The following is a 20265-nucleotide window of genomic DNA, read 5'->3' on the forward strand; positions in this document are numbered from 1 at the left end:
TCTTTTTTGGCCACTCATTACCATTCTTTAACTGTTACAATTTATATCAGCATATAATGTTAAATAATTACAGGGAGCGGAGCTCACTCTAGTGAGGATATAAACGCGCTGTGGGAATCTACAGATTTAAACAAATAACACTCACAGCAGGGGGTGAGCGGATGAATTAGCATTAATATCCTGCCTGGGAGATCCCAGTGCACTGGTACTGCTTAAATACAGATCTTTTCTGTAACAGTCAATATGACAGCTCCCGGCAATACAGCCCCTTTCCCTTTCCCAGTCAATATAGCAGCCAGTGAAAATAGAAACGTCCCTATAGCAATCAATATAGCAGCCAGCTAAAATAAACCCTTCCCTTTTAAGGGCTATATAATAGTCAGCTAAATGGAAGAATTGGCACCCCTGCTGGAGAGCTCAGCACAGAAGCCAAGGAATGAACAGGCCATGAGCACTGAATGATCCTTGCGCTCAAACACGCCATGCCCAGGAAGGGAGAAGACATCCTAGGCAGGAGCCTGCGAGGGGCGCTTGGCAGGCTGCTCCCGGTCCCAGGGAGTAAATGCCCAGGTGGTAAGCCGGCCAGAGGGCACGCCTCACTGAGGTTTAATTAACATGGCCAGAGACTCTAGAATCCTGCTCACACTGTCAGTGGGCGTAAGGGAACGTCTGTTTCGGGTGCGGAAGGAGAGTACCTGGATCTGAACCCCGTTCGTCCCGCCCCGGCCCCAGAAGGGAAGAGTATTGAGTTAACAGTCTGTGGTTTTCTGTTTTCCAGCAGCGGGGACAGCGGTTGTGTCAGAATCAGACATCTAGCCAAGTGGGTGAAACGCATGGCATTCTACGTTGAATGCCGCCCAGCAGATATACAGAACTCGTTTTAAAATCCACAGCCATGCACCTATTAACTATTGTAACGATACCACCTTTCCCCTACTCATAACATGGAAATACTCCCCTTCCCTGGAGACATACAGGAAAGAAGTTGTATTTTAAGAGAATTCAGAGGATGGCTCACTCTGAAGGCCAAAACACTCCACCAAAGGCCTTTAAAAAAGAAGAAAAAGAAAACAAGGAGCATTTGATTAAGAGAAGTTTCTATGCATTTAAAGTCACTGTTCTCTTTCGTTATAAGCAGCTACTTCTAAAATCAGTTCTGCCGGAGGATGAATTTGACAAATGTGGAATACAACGACTGGCACCAGTGCCAGCCTGCAGCCACACTCCTGAGGCGGATGCTGGGCCTGTTATCTCCATCCAGATGAACATCGGGGACGCCCCTCCCGCTTCATTACGATTCCACAATCTGTCTGCCATCCTGCGGGTAAACCCACAGAGGGTCCCTGCCTCCCCGGCCAGGTGTTTAACACCCAGTGATGCTCATGTCATCCATCAGGTGACTCGGGAAAGTGCCACAGTGTCAGACACTGCAGGAAAAAAGGAAGTTTGAGAGCTCAACTCCTTAAAATTTTAGATCCCAACACCCTACCTAAGCCCAAAGACTGTGCAGGGGCTCTTCACTTCAGGAAGTCCATTTCTTAACACCTCAGGAGGGGAGACGACGGCATGGTACAGGCAAACATCTGATGAGGGGCACCAGCGCTCATCGGTCCTACAGCCCATCCAAGGACGGCCTAGTGCTCTCAATGTTACACGGCAGCCATCCCATGGCGGAGATGGATATGTGGGGGAGAGAGGCACCCATGATTTGACAGCAAATGCAGCAGCACAGAAAGTGAGATTCTGTTCTGACCCAACATGGCATCAGCATCTAGAGCCGAAGCCAATGGACACTTCATAAGCGCCGATGTGCATGGCCATTCCCACGTCCACACAACATAAACTGGGGGGTGTCCCTCTCAGTCAGATGGCAGTGCAGCTGGAGCGAATGCACCATGAGGTCAGCAAAACCCACCTCCACTACAGATGCCAGGATAGCCACCAAAAGTCAGGGAAGGGCAGCCACGAAGGGAAGGAGAAAGAGAGAGTAATGAAAGAGAAAATAGTTATGAAATGGAAAGAGAAAAGAGAGACATGAACAAAAAGATTCGAGATAACAGAAGAGGTAAAATAAAAAGGAAAGGCGAAAACGTCACTCTGGCATTTACAGTTTAAAGCTTTTGGGGCATTTATGAAATGACAGTTGCAATAAAACAAACAGAATGGTGAGTCATCCAGTTTCCAAGTTGAGTCAAAAGGGGCTGTTTCTAGACAAAGCGCAAGGCAGCCCTGCACCGCACACTTCACGATGCCTATCGCAGCACAGACAGGATGTGGAGAGCGGACGGTGCGAGTGCAACGGTCTCTGCTGGTCCCAGTGTCACCAGGCATAAAGACTGTCGAGATTTAAACCATAATAATGGAAAGGCTATAAAGGTCTCAGCTATAATGTTTCCTCTGATGTTCCCTTTCATAAAATGCCCGCTTTATGTTGCCTCCATGGCCATGATACACTACACAGCCACAAAAGTGTGTGGCACCTGAAGTTCCCAGCAGGCAGCCAGGCAGCAACTGTTCACCCCAGCCCCTTGGCTCACCACCACCATCTACATACGTGAGGACACATGCACACTCACACACACACTCACACATGCACACATTCTACAAATATGTACTGAGTGCCTACTTCCTGCCAGGAGCCAAGTTAGAATACATGCCCATCCCATAGAGGATTTAATAAGTGCCTAGGTGCCAAGTACCTAGGAAACAAACAAACAAAAAATATATTCTGCGTGGAAATATGACCATGCAACATAGGGACTCCTTTGCTACTTCAGCACCTACCAGCTTTACACAAGGGCATGGCAGCCCAACAGTGACAGCAATTTTCCCTCCTCTAAGCCAGAGCACAGTAGATAAGGTGCAATACAAATCAGATAAATGCTCAAAAGAGGGGGCGAAACCGACACCCACAAAGACATGCCTTTGCTTGAACTCAGCAGACAAAACTGTACAGAAACTACTAGTTTAAAGAGAATCTTTTATCTGCAGCCTGCCACCTAACCATTCTAGGCACCAGGGAACCGCAACGCCAAACCTCTCCATGTTCATACCTTATGGACACGGCCAAGAGGCAGGAACTTAAAAAGGACAACATGGATGTGAGAACCGCACGAGGGATAAAATGAGGTTGGAACCTGTAAGTCAGGGAGACCGTGTAATGCAATTAGGGAAGCCAAGGCACAGCATTAGGAAAGGACCCATCCAGTCAAGCCCAACTCGCATTGGCTAGGTGGGCAGCCAGTGCCAACCACAAACCATCCCGGGCTGCTTCCCTGTTGACTATACTAGTAATTGGCGAGTCTGTGCTAGAGCCACCAATTACCTTTCGGCCTCTGCACTTAGTTTACAGACAAGGGGAAGCAGGAGAGACCAGTTAGTAATGAGGAAGTAATGGCCACTAAAAGGCACTGTGTTTTACAGAGCTGCTTCAGCAGGAAAAGCCATTCGGAAAATAAAAAGTGAAAGAATAAAATAAGCGAGAGAAACTCAATTTTCTTCTCCCTTCCTCCCAAAGCCACACTTAGGATAAAATGAGGTTTCTGCAGGTTAATCCTTATGAGGTAAGAAAAAAATGATTAAATACATTTAAAAAAATCAATTGTACATTAAACCAAATCCAGGAACTGCAAAAACAAACACCGCGGCATCCCTCCAGCCGCCGAGCTCTGCCGTCTGGTCAGCAGGGGATACCCCACCTGATGGAGCCGCTGAGGTAATGGGAGAGGAGCAGGAAGGAAGGGGAGATGGGGCTGGGGAGGGGCGGAGAGGAGGGAAGCCGAGATTTCTCTGAAATAAAGGTATTTCTAGACATTCCAAAGGAAGAAACAAAATGGGGCTCCGGAGACCAAGCTGAGTTCTTCAAGACTCCAACAGAAATAACAATAATGATAATAATCACGTGATAAACAGGAGTTATAAACCGCGTCCCTGTCAAATGATCTGCCACTATTTCCAGTTATTTCTTCTGCTCATTAGCAGATGTATTAACTGCCATTTTTCAGCGAGACAACAGAGAGCGCGAGCTGGAGGTGAGGTTAGGAGGCACGCCTTTGTCTTGGAGGAAAGCCCCTCTTGGAGCCAGGATGGAAAGGTCTCCCCGTCCCCAGGGGGGTCCTCAGAGGAAAGCCCACAAGCAGGCAAAGCCCCAGACAGGGCCGGGCCCAGCTCCTCCACGGCGGAGTCAGGCCGGAGAATTCTTGCTAACCCTGCATAAACCTCACAGGGCTGAAATGTCGCGGCCCATTTGCTTCTCTGTGTGCCCTGCAACCACCCAGTCCCGCCTGCAACCAACCCTCCTTTTCATCACTTGCTTCAGCCACACAGCGGGAGGAAGATCTGAGTCAGGGCCGTGGTCAAATCCAAGCCTTTGGGAGGACCAGGACCTAGGTACTCACTTCAACAAGGCACACCTGTCAGTCTTGGGTCCCAAAGTCTAAAGAAGTGACAAATCCAAAGTCCCCGCCCCCCCCCCCCACCTTAATGTGCTTCTGAAATGAGTCACTGAGAATTGAAAAGAAAGTTCTGAAAACCTGGGGGGGGGGGGGGGGCGTAAGGAAATGCTGACAGGAAAAACAGGTAATCAACCATATGACAGCAGTGTTCCCAACAGAATAAAGACACGTACCCACAGGGAAAAGTTTCAAAACATCTAAACATTATTAGAGTGGTTATCAATGGCAACAAGATCTGACAAAAAGATTTTACTCTCTTAAAGACATCTCTATTCATTTCCAAGCACGAGAACTCTGACAGTGAGGATTTGTGGATGTGGACAGGCACGCAGATAAAGGGTCTGCCTGAGGGCAGAGAAAGCAGAGATGGAAGATGCCGGATGCTGTAGCTTCTATGTGGGTCCAGGTGACTCCCTGAAGCCTGCACAGCACCACTTCAAGAGCTGGAGTCAAAAGCAAATTGCTCAATTGTGGAGCCTTCCCTCTGCCAGTAAGCGACGAAGAACAAGCGGCTGCTGCCCCCTAGAAGCTACCAGGGACATTGCACCTTGCTCTACAGACAAGATGAAAAGATCCTATTATCTTGCCTCGATCGCGTAACCTGTCATTAGTGAGGTGCATGGGTGCAGACGCCTCCTCCAAGAACAAGGAGGCCACATCACCTGTGATAAATTAATAGGTGCCTTTTCAACAGCTAAGATGCACACAAAAGACTCCACGCAGGGAGAGCGCACAGGCAGCAGTCTCAGAGGAAGCAGGGTCCCCAGGCAGGCCCCCCCAACACCCCCCAACCCCCGCCCCCGCCTAACCCTAAGCCCCTCTCCCACACACTGCATGGTCCTGAGAAGAGCTCAGCAGTGCTGACTTTGGGGCTTGAATCCCAGGCCTGCCACTTACTCGCACAGGAACCTGTGTGCCCTGGGCTTGTTTCCTCGCTGTAAACTAAAGAAAAGAGTCATTCTCACCAGTTTGTTAGGATAAAACAAGATAACAAAAATACAGAAACAGTACGAGGCCAGCAATTCATATAGCACAAGCCCTACTGGCCTTTGTGATCAGAGCTTGTAATTGGTCAGTTAATCGAAAAATCAGTTAAAGCGGGGAATCATTAAAAATGGAGCCTCCTCTGCATACCTTACACATTTCACATTAACTTAAAACCTATAAACGTACAGTCATTTGCTAATCTTTTGATGTAGAGCCAAGACCTTTTCTTTGAGTGTGGGCCCACAGACTGAAGTTCCCAGACAGACGTCTTTCTTGCATAAACCCCACCCAGAACACACCCTTCACCATTTCTAAAGCAAAGCCAGAACTGAAAGAAATTAGTAAAGCAAATCAAAGTACCAAATACTTCTAGATTTTTATGATCTTCCCCTAGCTTAACTGCCGTCTTGTTCACACCTCAAAAGACAGCAATCATTTTAGCAGCTCACACTTACCAAAGCATTCAGCTCAGTTTTCATAGAACCCTTTTCACATTTGTTTATAAAACACACGGTATTTGTAGGTCCCTCTGTTCACATTTATTTATATTTCACCTATTGACAGCATGTTTAGTAAACAGCCTAAATCATTAACAAATGCAATTGGCTCACACAGGTTCAGGGCACGCTGGCCTGGGTGAGTAGGTCCCCCGGTGCCACATCAGCTAGCTGGCTGCTTCAAGGAGTGTGCCGAATGCAAGCTCTTAACACTTTAAAAAATGTATGTACTGCACAAGAGATGTGAAATGACTTTCAAAAGTACACACGAGACAAAAGGACCAGCAAAAGGGAAGAATAAGGAAGGGGGGAAGATGTTTAACAAAGGCTGCTTACTCTTCCCCTTCTCCCTCAAAATCCACGTTTGGTAAACGGTGGGAAAACTAAACCATTTATACAAATAACCAACTTACGTGCCTGATTCTATTAGCAGATCCTCCCCACCAGCCTGGAGAAAGCAGCCCTGTCCCTCAAGACCCTCTTGCTGTGGCCCTACTAGGTGACAGGGGACACAGAGCAAGAGGGAAAGGCCTCGTGGTGGACACTGCTGGGTGAAGGGGGTGACGGCTGACCCAGCCTCATCCCCCCCACCCCCGGGACTCTGTAAGCACAAACAGGAGAGCTGTGCCACCAAGGTCACTGCTAGGCAAGAGGTCACAAAGGTGACAGCATGTCTTCTTCTAGACAAGGCAATAGATCCGCCCGGCCCCTGAGGGCTATGAGTTAGCTCGCTCTGAGCCCAAGTGTCGGGGAGTGCCCTGGGCAGATTTACCTCAGGAATCACTCAGTGTCGGCCCCATCTCTAGGCTGTTCGGACAAACTCATAATGGCAGAGAGAAGATTTGTGGAGCAACAAGCATAAATCTTGGTTATAACTACAAACCATAAAAGAGAGGAGAGCTGGGAGGGAAGAAGGAAGGGCGGCGAAGGCGTCCTTCTCCAAAGCACCACTTTATCTTCCTGCGGCTTCTCACGGCACAGAAGTGGGATTAACTACAAGATCATATTTTCAAACCCAAATTGGCCTATGTGGGTTGACAATGAGCTAAAATGTTTTAAACTGAAATTCTCGTGCAAAACGCAGGGCACACGGCTGTCCAAAGTATTTGACATTCAGTGGTCCCCAGACTGGGGGATTTATTGAGTTTGCCACATGGAACACCCCTATTTTAGGTCACAATTAAAAATACCCTTTTAAGTAAAACTTCTTTCAAATGAGATTAATAATCGATTTTAAGCAAAAGAAGAACCTTTGAGAACGTCCCTCTGCCCAGTAAAGCTCTGGACAGCCCGTCCTCAGCAAGGGGTAGGCCGCGCCCTGAAGGACTCAAGGACTCTGTCTCCAGGAGAAAAGGGGGGACACGACCCACTTCCTCCAGAGCAATGCTGCCGGGGACGAGATGAAAGACGAACTCCCGGCACCGTGCGGCTCTGCGAAGAGGCCTCAAGTGCCCAGTTCCTCAGTTCCCACGTCTCTGAAACGAGGGCACTGTATGGTTACCCAACAGCCAGGCCTCTGATTACAGGAACTATAGCAAATGTAAAGTGTTACCAGGAAAGCCAGGAACCCAAAGGATAAACAAAGCTGAAAAAGTATTTCAAATTCCACTCCTCTAATTATTACTCCTAAGAGTTTCGATTCATCTAATAATTATTTGTAAAAGGATACCTTACAACTGAAAAAGCAACCTCTTCATTTACCTGAAAGAGGAAAGAACTTGAAAGGCAGCCGCCTGGTCTATGGACTAAACCCTCCCAGTGCACAATAGGAAGGACGGGTAGGAAGAGGTAGTCATCTCAAAATCAGTAAGTGGCCCAGAGATCACAGAGAAGCCACCCAGAGACAGAACGAGACTTTTCTCCAGTTCATCCTCTTCAGCATTTAGTTCTAAGCCATTTTCCTCCCCCGGATGGAGGACAGGAGGGACCCTTAGGCACCCTCCCATGAGGGTGTCCGTGTTACAAGAGGAGTGTTGGTTTTACTAGAGGTTTTGCACTGTTGAGAGGGAAACGGAGGAGGAGGCACGGCCAAGTTTTTCCTATTTGGAAGGTGCCCAGGCCGCAGGCCCAGTACGCGGGGTCTGGGCACAGGACATCGACCCCAGCAGAGAGCTGCACCAGGAGACCCACCCCCAGCTGTTTACACTAATTTTTGGTCCCAAATTTCTCAGCAGCAGTTATGAGGGGTCCTCCCCGGCCTGTGTTGCTAGTAACAGTGTAAGTACCCAAATCGACAGATAACTCACTTCTTAAATATAAATAAATAGCCCTGGCTGGGTGGCTCAGTTGGTTGGAGCATCATCCTGTACACCAAAAGGTTGCAGGTTCAATTTCTGGACAGGGCAGATACCTAGATTGCAGGTTCGAAACCCAGTCGGGAAGCATACGAGAGGCAATGAGTCTCTCAATGGATGAATGAGTGTCTCTTACTTCGATGTTTCTCAAGCTCCCTTACTCTCTCTCTAAAAAAAAATAAACATATTCTTGGGTCAAGAAATAAATAAATAAATAAATAAATAAATAAATAAATAGCAGATTTAGGATTATCCTTATAATGTCATGCCCAGTCACCTACATCCTGATGTCCGAGTGAGAAACAGAGGCGGAAATTACAGCTCACATGAGCAAACCTAACTCTATTATTCAACAAGCCCGTAGAAATCAACCACTATATATTTTTAAAATAATAATGCTTAATACTGTACATTTGCTTTATTTATTTATTTATTTATTTTTCCTGGGGAAGAAAAATGACAAGTTTCTGAAATCTCTAAATGGCTAGTTTCATTGCCCCTATGCTTATAAAACACTTTCATGAATACAATATTAAAATCAACTTTATTTCCCCACCAAGTGCTCTGAATTTTGTTAAAAGGTGTGTGTTACATGTTCTACATATGCAAATATACACACATCCATAGTGCACATGAGTGTACACACAAAGAAATGCACTGAGCATATGAATGTCATCCTTCAGAAATGTCTTGGTGGGGGAAAAGCCTCTACTTAGAGGACAAAACTGCTGGCACACAGCCTGGGTCTGCAAGTATCGAGTGTCCTTATTTTTAAGAATCCAGCATAGCCACAGTGAGCCCACCAGCAAGTTCACCAAAATACTCTAACCACAAAAGATCCAAACACAGGGAGGTGCCTGCAGAACTACATGAGAGGTCTCTAGAAGACTAGCCACAGGCATTCTCAAACAGAGGCTCACAGCCTAGCTCCCTAAATTCATCGAGATATGAACGGCCTTTTGATTACCGGCCTCTGGTTAACTGACGTAGAAGTAAAGAGAAAATCCCTAGGTGTCCAGGTGTAAGGTGGATGAGTTCCCCCAGAAGACCTGAGATCAAATGCACGTTGCAGAATCCAGGTGGGCAAGGTTCCGTCTTAGCCTCAAGGAGAAGAAACCTGAGGACTCTACTTAGAGGACAAAACTGCCGGCACTCAGCCTGGGTCTGCAAGTGTCGAGTGTCCTTATTTTTAAGAATCCAGCATACTGCCCTAGCCGGTCTGGCTCAGTGGATAGAGTGTTGGCCTGTGGACTGAAGGGTCCCGGGTTTGATTACGGTCAAGGGCACATGCCTGGTTTGCCGGCTCAATCCCCAGTAGGGGGCGTGCAGGAGGCAGCCAATCAATGATTCTCTCTCTCTCTCTCTCATCATTTGCCGGGGTCCAACCCCAGCAGGTCCAGGGGTCCCCAAAGGTGTGGACGGAGTCGGCGAAGAAGGAATGACACGGAGACAGTGTTCAGTTGATCAGCAGCCTAGCCAGGATCTCTAGCCCGGATCTCCAGAGAGGTTCTGCTTCGGATCTCCAGCGAGGTTCTGTAGCCATGTTCCCTCGCTAGGTTCTCCAGCCAGGTTCTGTCCAGGCTCTCCAGTCGGGTTCAGTGTCCAGGTTCCAGTCAGGTTCTCCTGCCAATCTCTGTAGTCAGGTTCAGTCCAGGATCCCTTGCCATGTTCTCCCGCTAGGCTCTGTCTCTAGGCTCCGAGGCCAGTCCCTCTCCAGGATCCTCCGGCATGCTCTCTCCAGCGAAGTTCTTCTGTCTCTAGGCTCCGTGTAGGTTCTGTCTTCTTGATTCTGTTCTGAGTTCTGTCTGTTTCTGTCTTGTTACAACTGTATTTATACCAGTTGATTCAATCCTATCAATCTCTATTACAAAGGTTAGGGCATTTCTTATCTCCATTCCAGGGAGAAAAGATTATGTAGTTTAAGCATGATTGTTCGTAGTTAAAGGGATTAATTACCCGCCTGGCACTTAGTTGAGGGGTTTTATTCCCTCCCTAACTTCAGGGGAAATCCCTACCTGGGGATTCAACCTTTCTCGGAGAGGTGACTTTGGTTAAAACACAGCGCCAAGAAGGTAAGCAAACATATTAAGAACCATATGCCATATATGCCAGGTCCCTTGAAACAGCAAGGATGGACCGGCTCCCGGCAATCATTGACCTACCTTTCTTCCTCCCTCCCTCCTCTCTCTCTCTCTCTCTCTCTCTCTCTCTCTCCCCTTTCCTCTCTGAAATAAAAATACATTTTTTTAAAAAAAAATAATAATCCAGTATACCAAAAAATATTGGTCCTAGGGAAAGTGATAAAGTAGAAATCACTATCATCATTTATAAAAATACATTCATGTAAGCTTAGCATTCTTTTGGTGGGTGGATACAGGGAAAGGACAGAAACAAAACAACAACAAACCCTATACTTTACAGTTAGAGGAAGAGAACACGCAGAAGACTCATCCATTAGAAAGAACTTGATGTCAATGAGCAAAAAGCTGAAATTCTAGTTTAGCCAAAACCCATAAGCATATAAAGTAGATGAGCAATAGTGTTGCTGAATATTGAGAAATTTGTTGCGTTGAAACAAGTAGATAGGTAAACGAAACTTATTTACTGCTTACTTCAAATAACCTACATCATATGACTAAAAGGACTCTCGGAAGGTTACTTAACCCCAGTTTCTGTATCCAAGCAAGATAGGAACTGAGTTACTCCATGCCGACAATGTCCACCCATTCTTTTCTTTATTTCTTTTTTTTTATTATTTCAGAGAGGAAGGGAGATAGAAACATTCATGATGAGAAGGAATCATGGATAGGCTGCCTCCTACACGTCCCCCACTGGGGATAGCAACCTGGGCATGTGCCCCGACCGGGAATCAAACCGTGACCTCCAGGTTCATAGGTCGATGCTCAACCACTGAGGCAGACTGGCCAGGCTTTACCCATCCTTAAAGACCCATCAGCAAGGCAGGACTTCATCCTGCCAGAGTGAATCCATCTAGAGCAACGGTTCTCAACCTGTGGGTCGCGACCACTTTGGGGGTCGAACGACCCTTTCACAGGGGTCGCCTAAGACCATCGGAAAACACATATATAATTACATATTGTTTTTGTGATTAATCACTAAGCTTTAATTATGTTCAATTTGTAACAATGAAAATACATCCTGCATATCAGATATTTACATGACGATTCATAACAGTAGCAACATTACAGTGAGGAAGTAGCAACGAAAATAATGTTATGGTTGGGTCACCACAACATGAGGAACTGTATTAAAGGGTCGCAGCATTAGGAAAGTTGAGAACCACTGACCTAGAGCCTTTGAGTGAGCCTGAGCATGTGTCCACAAGGTGACAAGAAAACTCAGGTCTTCAGGAAATTTACAGAAGGCTTTGAACAGGTCTGGGAGAAGCTGGAGGGGCTGTCAAAATTCTTTGCTCTTGGAGGAAAAGCTCAATAAAGAAACAATGAGGAAGAAAAAGTAATCAGCTGTTTTAACTAATACAAAGAGTTTTGTCATTAACAATTAGAATTTCAACTGGGAGTTCTCAGAATTTGTCAAACTGGTCTGTTCACCAATCTCAAGCACTGACAACTTTATGACATTATAGAGCAACTATCCCACTAATACAGTTAGGGTTGCTGGGTTCGTTTTTTGGGGGGAGGAGAATTTAAGGGGCAAGAAAAAGTAGCATGAAGTGTCACTGCTTGCGTAGAATCAAGACAAGGGGACGGACATAAACACAAACATCATTTAGAAACTACAAGACCATACTTCTCAGCACAAAATCACAAGCCTGCTTGTATTGTCCAGAGAGGACAGAAATAAAATCCGGCCCTCCTTCCCTAGCAATAAAGCAAACAATCATGCAGAAACCCAAATACGTACATCCACCTGCAGTCAATAGAGCCTCTTCTGTCAGAGCCCCCCGTCTATATATTTAAAGCCTAAGCAACCAGTCGACCGAACGACTGATCGACCAGTTGCTATGATGCGCACTGACCACTTGGGGGCAGATGCTTAATGCAGGAGCTGCCCCCTGGTGGTCAGTGCACTCCCACAGTGGAAGCGCCGCTCAGCTAACCAACGGACGCCAGATGCTGTGCTCACGGCTGGTGAGCACCGCTGTGGCGGCAGTGGCGCCAGCCTCTCCCAATCGGGACTGACTGGGCACCAGCCTGTGGCAGGCACAGTGGGGCCAGGATGAGGGGGAGCGCCCCAGCAACCTGCTGCTTCGAGCACTACTACATCTCTTGGGGGATGTCGGACTGCCGGTTTCAGCCCGCGACATCCCCCGAGGGGTCCCGGATTGCGAGATGGCACAAGCCAGGCTGAGGGACGCCACCAGTGCATGAATCCGTGCACGGGGCCTCTAGTTTTTCATAAGGGGGAAGTTATTCCAAGGTGATCATCTAGTTCTGGAGACAAAGAACACCAGCATTTGCCGTTAGCATCCTGTGCTTAGCCCTTTTACTGTAGAGAACAGGCAGCTCCCATTAAGGAATTTTGCACTCAGCTAAAAACAAAAACAAAAATAGCATAGCAGGGTGTTCCCTCAGCACTGAACTATCCCATTCCTCCAGACCTGGCTTCCAGCTCCACAAAACCCACTCTGAGTACCCCTCACCCTCCACCCCGCTTCCTCTGCAACTCCTCCTCTGAATAATGAGGGCTCTCTCAGACTCCACGCCAGGCAATTCTGCACCAATTATACACGATTTTATACTGTTCGTTAAATTATATACAGCCCTGTGTTTTTTGCTAATTGTTTCATGTATACAAATGCCTTTCCTCCCCCAGATAAAATATATAAATTACTTAAGAAGAGGCTTAGTTTTAGTCTTCAATTGTCTATTCCTCCCGAGCATCCAGGGAATGGGTAACACCCCCGGCCAGAATCCCTGTGCTATCGGGCTTTCTGTGGTTGGGCTACCGTCCGTCCCTTCTCCAGCACCTGTGACTCAGCACCCGCTTCAGAGCAGCTTGTCCTGTACCCACAACCTGCCACACGAGCTCTCGCTAGCCCCTGGCGGGCTCCTCTGCCTGGCACCCTCCCACCGCCACTCCCAAGAGGCAGAAGTAGTTCACACAAGACCATACAACTCGGCTGGTGCCCTCATTTAATCAGGCTGCTGCAAATGGTTGGCCAAAAGCAATAAGGCCATGACTGAGAGACTGTGGGAGTTTAATATAAAAAATTTAATAAAAAAAGAGGGGTCTACCTTTTAATAGGGCTCTAATTACCCAACTCATAGGATCAGCCCAAATGAGATGGGAGTTTATTTCGGGTTTTTTTTTTAATTATTGTTTTTTTTATATATATATAAATTGCTGCTATGTGTTTTCTTTCCTCTGAGCAATTATGCAGCAAGTACGTAAAGAGGGGAAAAAATATTAATTAAATATAAGGTAATTGTAGAGTTGGCCTGGAGAGAATGAGTCTGAACTCTGGACAATCACAGGCTACTAGGGTTTGAAGACTGCTCAGGGCCTCCCAGAAAAGAAAGAAATAAAAATACAACCAACCAACAAGCAGATGCACAGTGCAGCAGGAAAAGAGCATGAACAGAAACATTAGTAGAGCAAAGGGGCTGCAGGGCTCCACATACCCCGAAATCAGTGAGGCTGCCAACTGCTTGGGGCTCCCTGCTAGAAAGGACCTCCCAGAGTTTGTCCAACCATGACCCCCCAGAATGGACCGGCCGCTCTCCTGGTGATCAATAGTTAAATTAGGAGGTCAAAATTTAAAGAGACTGAGGAATAAAGGATTGAAAAGGACTGTCATGTTCAATTTGGACATCACTCCAAAACCAACTATAACTTCAGCCCGAGGGGCAGTGTGGCAGGCCCCGTGGGAAATACTCAAGGTCTACCTAGACACTGGCTTTCACACCACCGTGATCTCAAGGAAGACCTCAGGCGATCCCAAAAGAGTGAAATGAAGCCACTGCGGGGACAGGTGAAAATGAGCCATTTTTGGTAACAACAGGTGACATGATGGCAGTAGCACTGTCCTGAAACAGTCCAGGCAGGGCTTGTATCGCCCTGGTCTTTCTCCCCTCTGTCCTGGAAAGCCTTAGAACAGGCTAGGATTCATGCAGACTTGCTCACAACGCTAAGGCCCTCTCCTTCCCTCCTCACACTACTGCCAGAGGAGAAGGAAGAAAAACAGGCGAAACAGCAGGCCCCGCAGAAACAAAAGCTGGGCAGTACATCCCTAACCTTGTTGTCAACATTCAAAGATAGAAAAGCTCTGAAAAGTTCAACCTAAAGCTGGCCCCTCCATAAAACATGTCTGGTTTGTACAGAACAGGTCTCTCTACCCCACCAACAGGACCGGCAACCATCCTGAAATGCAAAGTAGGATAAAAATGGGGCAGGCGGGCAGGCACTCTGGCTCAGACCCCCGAGCAAAAGCACTTTGTCAAGAAAATTACCTTCGGCACCTAGTAGGCCTCTTCCCTGACAATAATATAAGCAGGAAACAAATATCATAAACCTAACTACTAACCAGGCAAAATGGAGTTCCCTCCCTTAACTGTTCTTCAAAGGCCACCTGAGGTGCCCTCACCCTTAGGGGCAAAGAACAGCTATTCCAGCCCTAGCCAGTTTGGCTCAGTGGATAGAGTGTCGGACTGCAGACCAAAGGGTCCTGGGTTCAATTCTGGTCAAGAACACATACCTCAGCTGCAGGCTCCTCCCCAGCCTGAGCCCTGGTTGGGGCGCATGCAGGAGGCAACCAATCGATGTGTTTCTCTCACATTGACATTTCTCTCTGTTTCTCCCTCTCCTACTCTCTCTAAAAATAAATGGAAAAATATCCTCGAGTGATATTAAAAGAAAAGAAAAAAAAAGAATGGCTATTCTATACAATCAAGCAGCAACTTGGTTAAGCCCAGCAGCCTCACTCCAACTCAGCCCCCAAAGGTTTCAGGCGCCCCACTAATTACTATTGATCAGCAATAAGCCAAGTGGTGTGTCACCAACTGGGGTGGATGCTTTCAGTTCCAGAAAAGATCAAGCTTTGCCCTGACCAGGTAGCTCAGTTGATTAGAGCATCATCCCGAAATGCCAAGGTTGTGGGTTTGATCCCTAGTCAGGACACAAACAAAAATCAGCCAATGAATGCATAAATAAGTGGAAGAACGCATAAATAAGTGGAACAACAAATCTCTCTCTCTGTCTTTCTCTCTCTCTCAAATCAATAAATAAAGATTAAATAAAAAGAAGATGAGGCTTTACTAAAGAGATCTTACTAATTCCTGATGCCAGGAAGTCAGAAGTCAGAGGTCACTGATGGAGTTAGTCTCCACACAACATCTACTTTTAAAGGGACACTACTGATGAAAAGCTGTAAGACCATAGGGTTTCTTGAAACTCACATTGTATTTTAACTATTAGAAAATGATACATATGTAACCTGGATTCTTACCAGTGGCTCTCGAGGCATCACATTTTCACTTCCTGGACTAGAGCTTGGCTGCAAAGAAAAACAGAAACAAAAATAAGATCACAGTGCCACCCAATGGACATCAAAACCAAAGACATTCTACTCTCAAGCAACACACACAAACCCCTTTCTCATATTTCTCTCCGTTTTTTCACACTGTAGAGTGTGCTGGGTGGGCTATCTGTAAGCAGTGGCCCGAAGAGTCTGAAGTTCCAGCAAACACGAAGAGGCTGCCTGGGTTCAGTGCCAGCACCTCGAGAAGGCTGGGCCTGGCTTAGGAGGACCCAAGACCAGCAGCTGGGCAGCAGGGGCTGAGGACCATCACCAAATCCATGGAAATAGCGAAGTCCAGCAGGAAGGTGTTAAGTGAAAGCAAAACCTTTTGCCTCCTCCCAACTAGGAGTTGACCAGGAAAGGCAGAGCAAAAGTGGAGAAACGGATCCAGCCACAAGGGGGCCCCAGTTGCCCACACCCGGGATTTTCTCTGGGCATCTATCTGGAACCAGGAAAGCGAGATCTACCCTGGTTCCTACACTAGTCTCTGAGGACAGCGATCCACAGCAGAAAAGAAAGCCAGGCTTAAACTCTTTTTTCACAATAAGCTAGTGACAGGCTGACAGATAAACGGACCGACTGGCAGGCAGGCAGCACTGTGGCCCACTCGCCCGGCTCTAATCTGTTGTTTCCTTCTCCTCTGGATCTCTCCCTCACCCTCACATCTGCCTTCCACCCTTGACTGATCTTACCAAAACTTAGAGAAAGAGAGAGACAGAGACAGAGACAGACAGGCTCGGAGGAAATTTACAAACCTCCAAAAGCATAAAACAAGCAGTTTGCGAGAGTTATGATTGGTTTACTGTACTGATGTTCAAGCCAATTTCCAATTATCTACAGATAAAATCCAGACAACTGCAGCTAATGTGTGGGTCTTAGGAGCCAGCCTCCAGCCTCCACACTCCCCCAGCCAGTTCAAGATGGCAAGTGGCAGGCTCCTAGGAAAAAGAATAGGAGGTAGGGAAGGGAAGAGTGCACTCCACAGAGGGTCCCCCACGATGTCCTTACGCCCAGATGCCACCACACAGCTGGCACATGCACACTGGCAAGGACTCTGCTGGAAGACGGACTCCATCCTCATACAAAGTCCTGTCTCAAGTGCTCCTCTTGTCCCAGGCCAAGGCCAGCCAGCATGAAGCCAGGTAGCAAGTCTCAGGCCAGGTGAGCATGCTTCTCCTCCCTTCCTCCCTCCCTCCCAAGGCTCAGGCATCAAGAAGCTCCTGCATTTAGATCTCGAGCCCAGATGCCTCTGAGTTCTACATCCGACTGCCTCCCTGCCTCCTCTTGGACTTAAATCCATAGCAGATTCATAATCTCCTCCCTCTGCTACACGTGTCCTTTTCCAGTGTTCCCTATCTGAGTGAATGGGACAACCTTCCACCAAAATATGTGAACACAAGGCCATCCTTGACAGCTCCTTCTCCCTGACTCGCCAGGGCTAACTCATTATCAAGCCCTGCCAATATTCCTCCTAAATATCCACGGACTCAGTCCATTCACTTCTCTCCATATCCAGTGCCAGCACCATGGTCCATGCTTCCAAAATCTGCCTGAGCCGCTGCAAAGGCCTTCTAATCAGCTCACCCACACTCATGCTGGCTCTCTTCCCATTCATTCTCCACACTGCAAACAGACTATCTTTCCAAGCGATAATCCAATCATCTCACCCCGAATCCACCCGCCCACCCCAGTAAACAAGTCTAATACAGAAAAAACATTTCAGCATGGCCTGCAAGGCCTTGCATCTACTCTGACTACATCTCAGTCTGCGTGGCACCGCATCCCCTAGCTCTGCCCACAACAGACACACTGGCCTTTGCCTCCTCTGTCAAATGGGCCTTTGCACATGCTATTCCTTCCTTTCCCTCTGACAACTTAACTTGTCACTTCCCCAGGGAAACCTTCCCTCTCTGACACCCATGACGGCTCAAATCTCTATTATATACTAACAGCCTACTGTCCCCCACCACATGATAAACTCCAGAACTGTGTCTGCTCTGCACTGTATCCCTAGGGCCTGGGACAGTAGCAGGTGCAAACCAGGCATTCCATAGACATTTGTAGAATGAATGATGAGCAGTGAAGAAGAGAGCAATGGTTCTAATTCAACTGAATGGACTAAATATTAAAGTTGATTATCTTCCTGAAGCTGCCTTCACTCCATTTGGTAAATACTAAGTGCTAACATTTATTTAGCTCATCCTTCACTTAATTCTCACAATAAATTTATAGAATTATTGCTGATGAGGAAACTGAGGCAAGGGATGTTAAATAACTCACCCACGATGACTCAGTTAGTAACTGATAATAAAGGGGCCTGAACCTTTCTAATTAATCAAAATAATCAAGTTTTGTTTAGACCACATTTTATTAGCACCAACTTTAATGCTGCCCCATCAATAATAATGTAGATTTTTTGACTTGATGAAACAATCCAATGCAAACAGCTTAGTATTTAGGAGGCCTCATTCTGACTTAACCCAAAACTTTCTTCCTGAGTGATCACCAAGGTACTTCCCTTAAATTAGTTTATCTCTTGAACAACTAATATTTGCCAGAAGGAAAACTTGAAGCACTATACAGTACCAAGTCTCTTTCATCACATACCTTTTGTACCTTTTTAAATTTTGAGCCATGAAAATATATTCTGCTTTTTAAAAAACTTTACATATTGCCGAAACCGGTTTGGCTCAGTGGATAGAGCATCGGCCTGTGGACTGAAAGGTCCCAGGTTCGATTCCGGTCGAGGGCATGTACCTGGGTTGCGGGCACATCCCCAGTAGGAGATGTGCAGGAGGCGGCTGATCGATGTTTCTCTCTCATCGATGTTTCTAACTCTCTATCTCTCTCCCTTCCTCTCTGTAAAAAATCAATAAAAAAAATATATTTTGAAAAAAACAAAAACTTTACATATTAAAAAATTTTAAAGGAAGCTTTCCTCTCATCCCAACACTCAGTCCCTTCTTCCTTAGGCGACCCATCACTGATGCTAGTTCCTTATATATTCTTCCCAGGATATTCCAAGGGTACAAGTAGCACATATATGTGTACATGTCCCCACCAAGGAACTTCAAACAGCAACACTCTCCAAATTCCTCAAGGTTTGGCTTCCTCAAGCCTGGCATCCCAGCACACCAAAGCCAGGCCTCCAAAAGCAATCTCAGGGCTACTAAGAGAGGAGCAAGCGTTTCCCCAAACGAACTCACAGTGCTGCCTGAGGTCAGTCTGACCTTATCAGTGAATACAGAGCTTCTTGCCAATCTGGAAATTGCCCAATACGGATTATATTCTAGATCGTTCTCTAGCATGTCTGCAGTCTAAGATGGTCCATCCCCCATTTCCTGTCTCAGAACCCTTTAGAAAAGTGTCTCTGGATGACCAAAACAGCCCTACTACTCTCCATACTGGTACCACCACCTGAAATTCTTCGCTGGGGAGCTAGTTGATTCTCTCTCCCCACTGGATTTTAAGCTCCTTGAAGACAGGCACTGTACTTCATTGAAGGCTGGTCTTCAGCACTTAGAATAACACTGGTCCTCAATAAACACGTGCTTAAATATTTTCACCTAAAAAGTTAAAACAAAGGAATCACTCTGTATACATAATCCCACGTGAGACAAGCAGAGGACCGGCAGTGCCTTGTCTTTCCCTGGAACACTTCACCTCCGACCTCACACACACCTGGCCTACTCTCAGTGCTGTGGCCTGATGCTTCTCAACCGCGGGAGAACCACCCGCAAGGGGCACTTGAAAATGTGGGCGGGTGTTTCTGGTTGTCACAATGACCAGGGAGTCCCCATATAGAGGGCAGGTGCCTGGGAGGCTAAATATCCTGCAAGGCACGCAATGAAGAACTGTTCATCCAAACCACCAACAGGCCCCCTTAGAGAATCCTGACCACTGCTTCCTTATGCTGGGGGGACAGACCCCATCTTCAGCATGCAGTCCTACGTGCTGTGTCAAAGGAGGCAAAGGTCTGAGCAGGCAAGTGCTTGTCAGAGTGGAATTCCCAAACTCGTTAATCTCACCAGTCCAGCTTTCATGAAAGCCCAACACTTCTCAAACACCTATGCCTACACATCAACCCCATTTAAGTGGTCAAGTCTACTTTCTGGCTTGAGACAAATCCCTACAATTAAATCCCAACTGGTTCCTAGAAATCTTGACAGGGTGGCCTAATGATAGTAAGGTTCAAAAATCACAGCTGCGGTCTATTGCCAAGGTGTAAGAAGTAGGCTCTAGGCCAGTGGTTGGCAAACTGAGGCTCTCGAACCACATGCAACTCTTTGGCCCCTTGAGTGTGGCTCCTCCTAAGCCTTAAGAGTACCCTAATTAAGTTAATAACAAAGTACCTACCTATATAGTTTAAGTTTAAAAAATTTGGCTCTCAAAAGAAATTTCAATCGTTGTACTGTTGATATTTGGCTCTGTTGACTAATGAGTTTGCCGACCACTGCTCTAGGCAATCCACAGTCAGGATCCTTCGGGGCCAGACTGCAAGAGCAGAAAGGAAGAAGAGCAAAAACAGACGG

The 20265-nt window shown here is 46.8% G+C and overlaps 1 protein-coding gene across 4 annotated transcripts in view; it reads right to left on the reverse strand.

The window, feature by feature from the left end:
• The window catches only part of PEX14 (peroxisomal biogenesis factor 14), a 139709-nt gene that overhangs the window by 100869 nt on the left and 18575 nt on the right, over positions 1-20265 (reverse strand). For 2 of the 4 annotated variants that reach the window (XM_059691288.1, XM_059691285.1), the window contains exon 2: positions 15662-15709. The exons of 1 other annotated variant lie outside the window; for it this stretch is intronic. In XM_059691288.1, coding sequence (XP_059547271.1) covers positions 15662-15709 — 48 coding nt within the window. Of the gene's footprint in view, positions 1-15661; positions 15710-15803; positions 16040-20265 lie in introns of those variants that run through there. One more of the 4 variants, XM_059691287.1, reaches the window with a different exon arrangement.

The sequence above is a fragment of the Myotis daubentonii genome, chromosome 3 (assembly GCF_963259705.1).
Source record: "Myotis daubentonii chromosome 3, mMyoDau2.1, whole genome shotgun sequence".
Classification (NCBI taxonomy): domain Eukaryota; kingdom Metazoa; phylum Chordata; class Mammalia; order Chiroptera; family Vespertilionidae; genus Myotis; species Myotis daubentonii.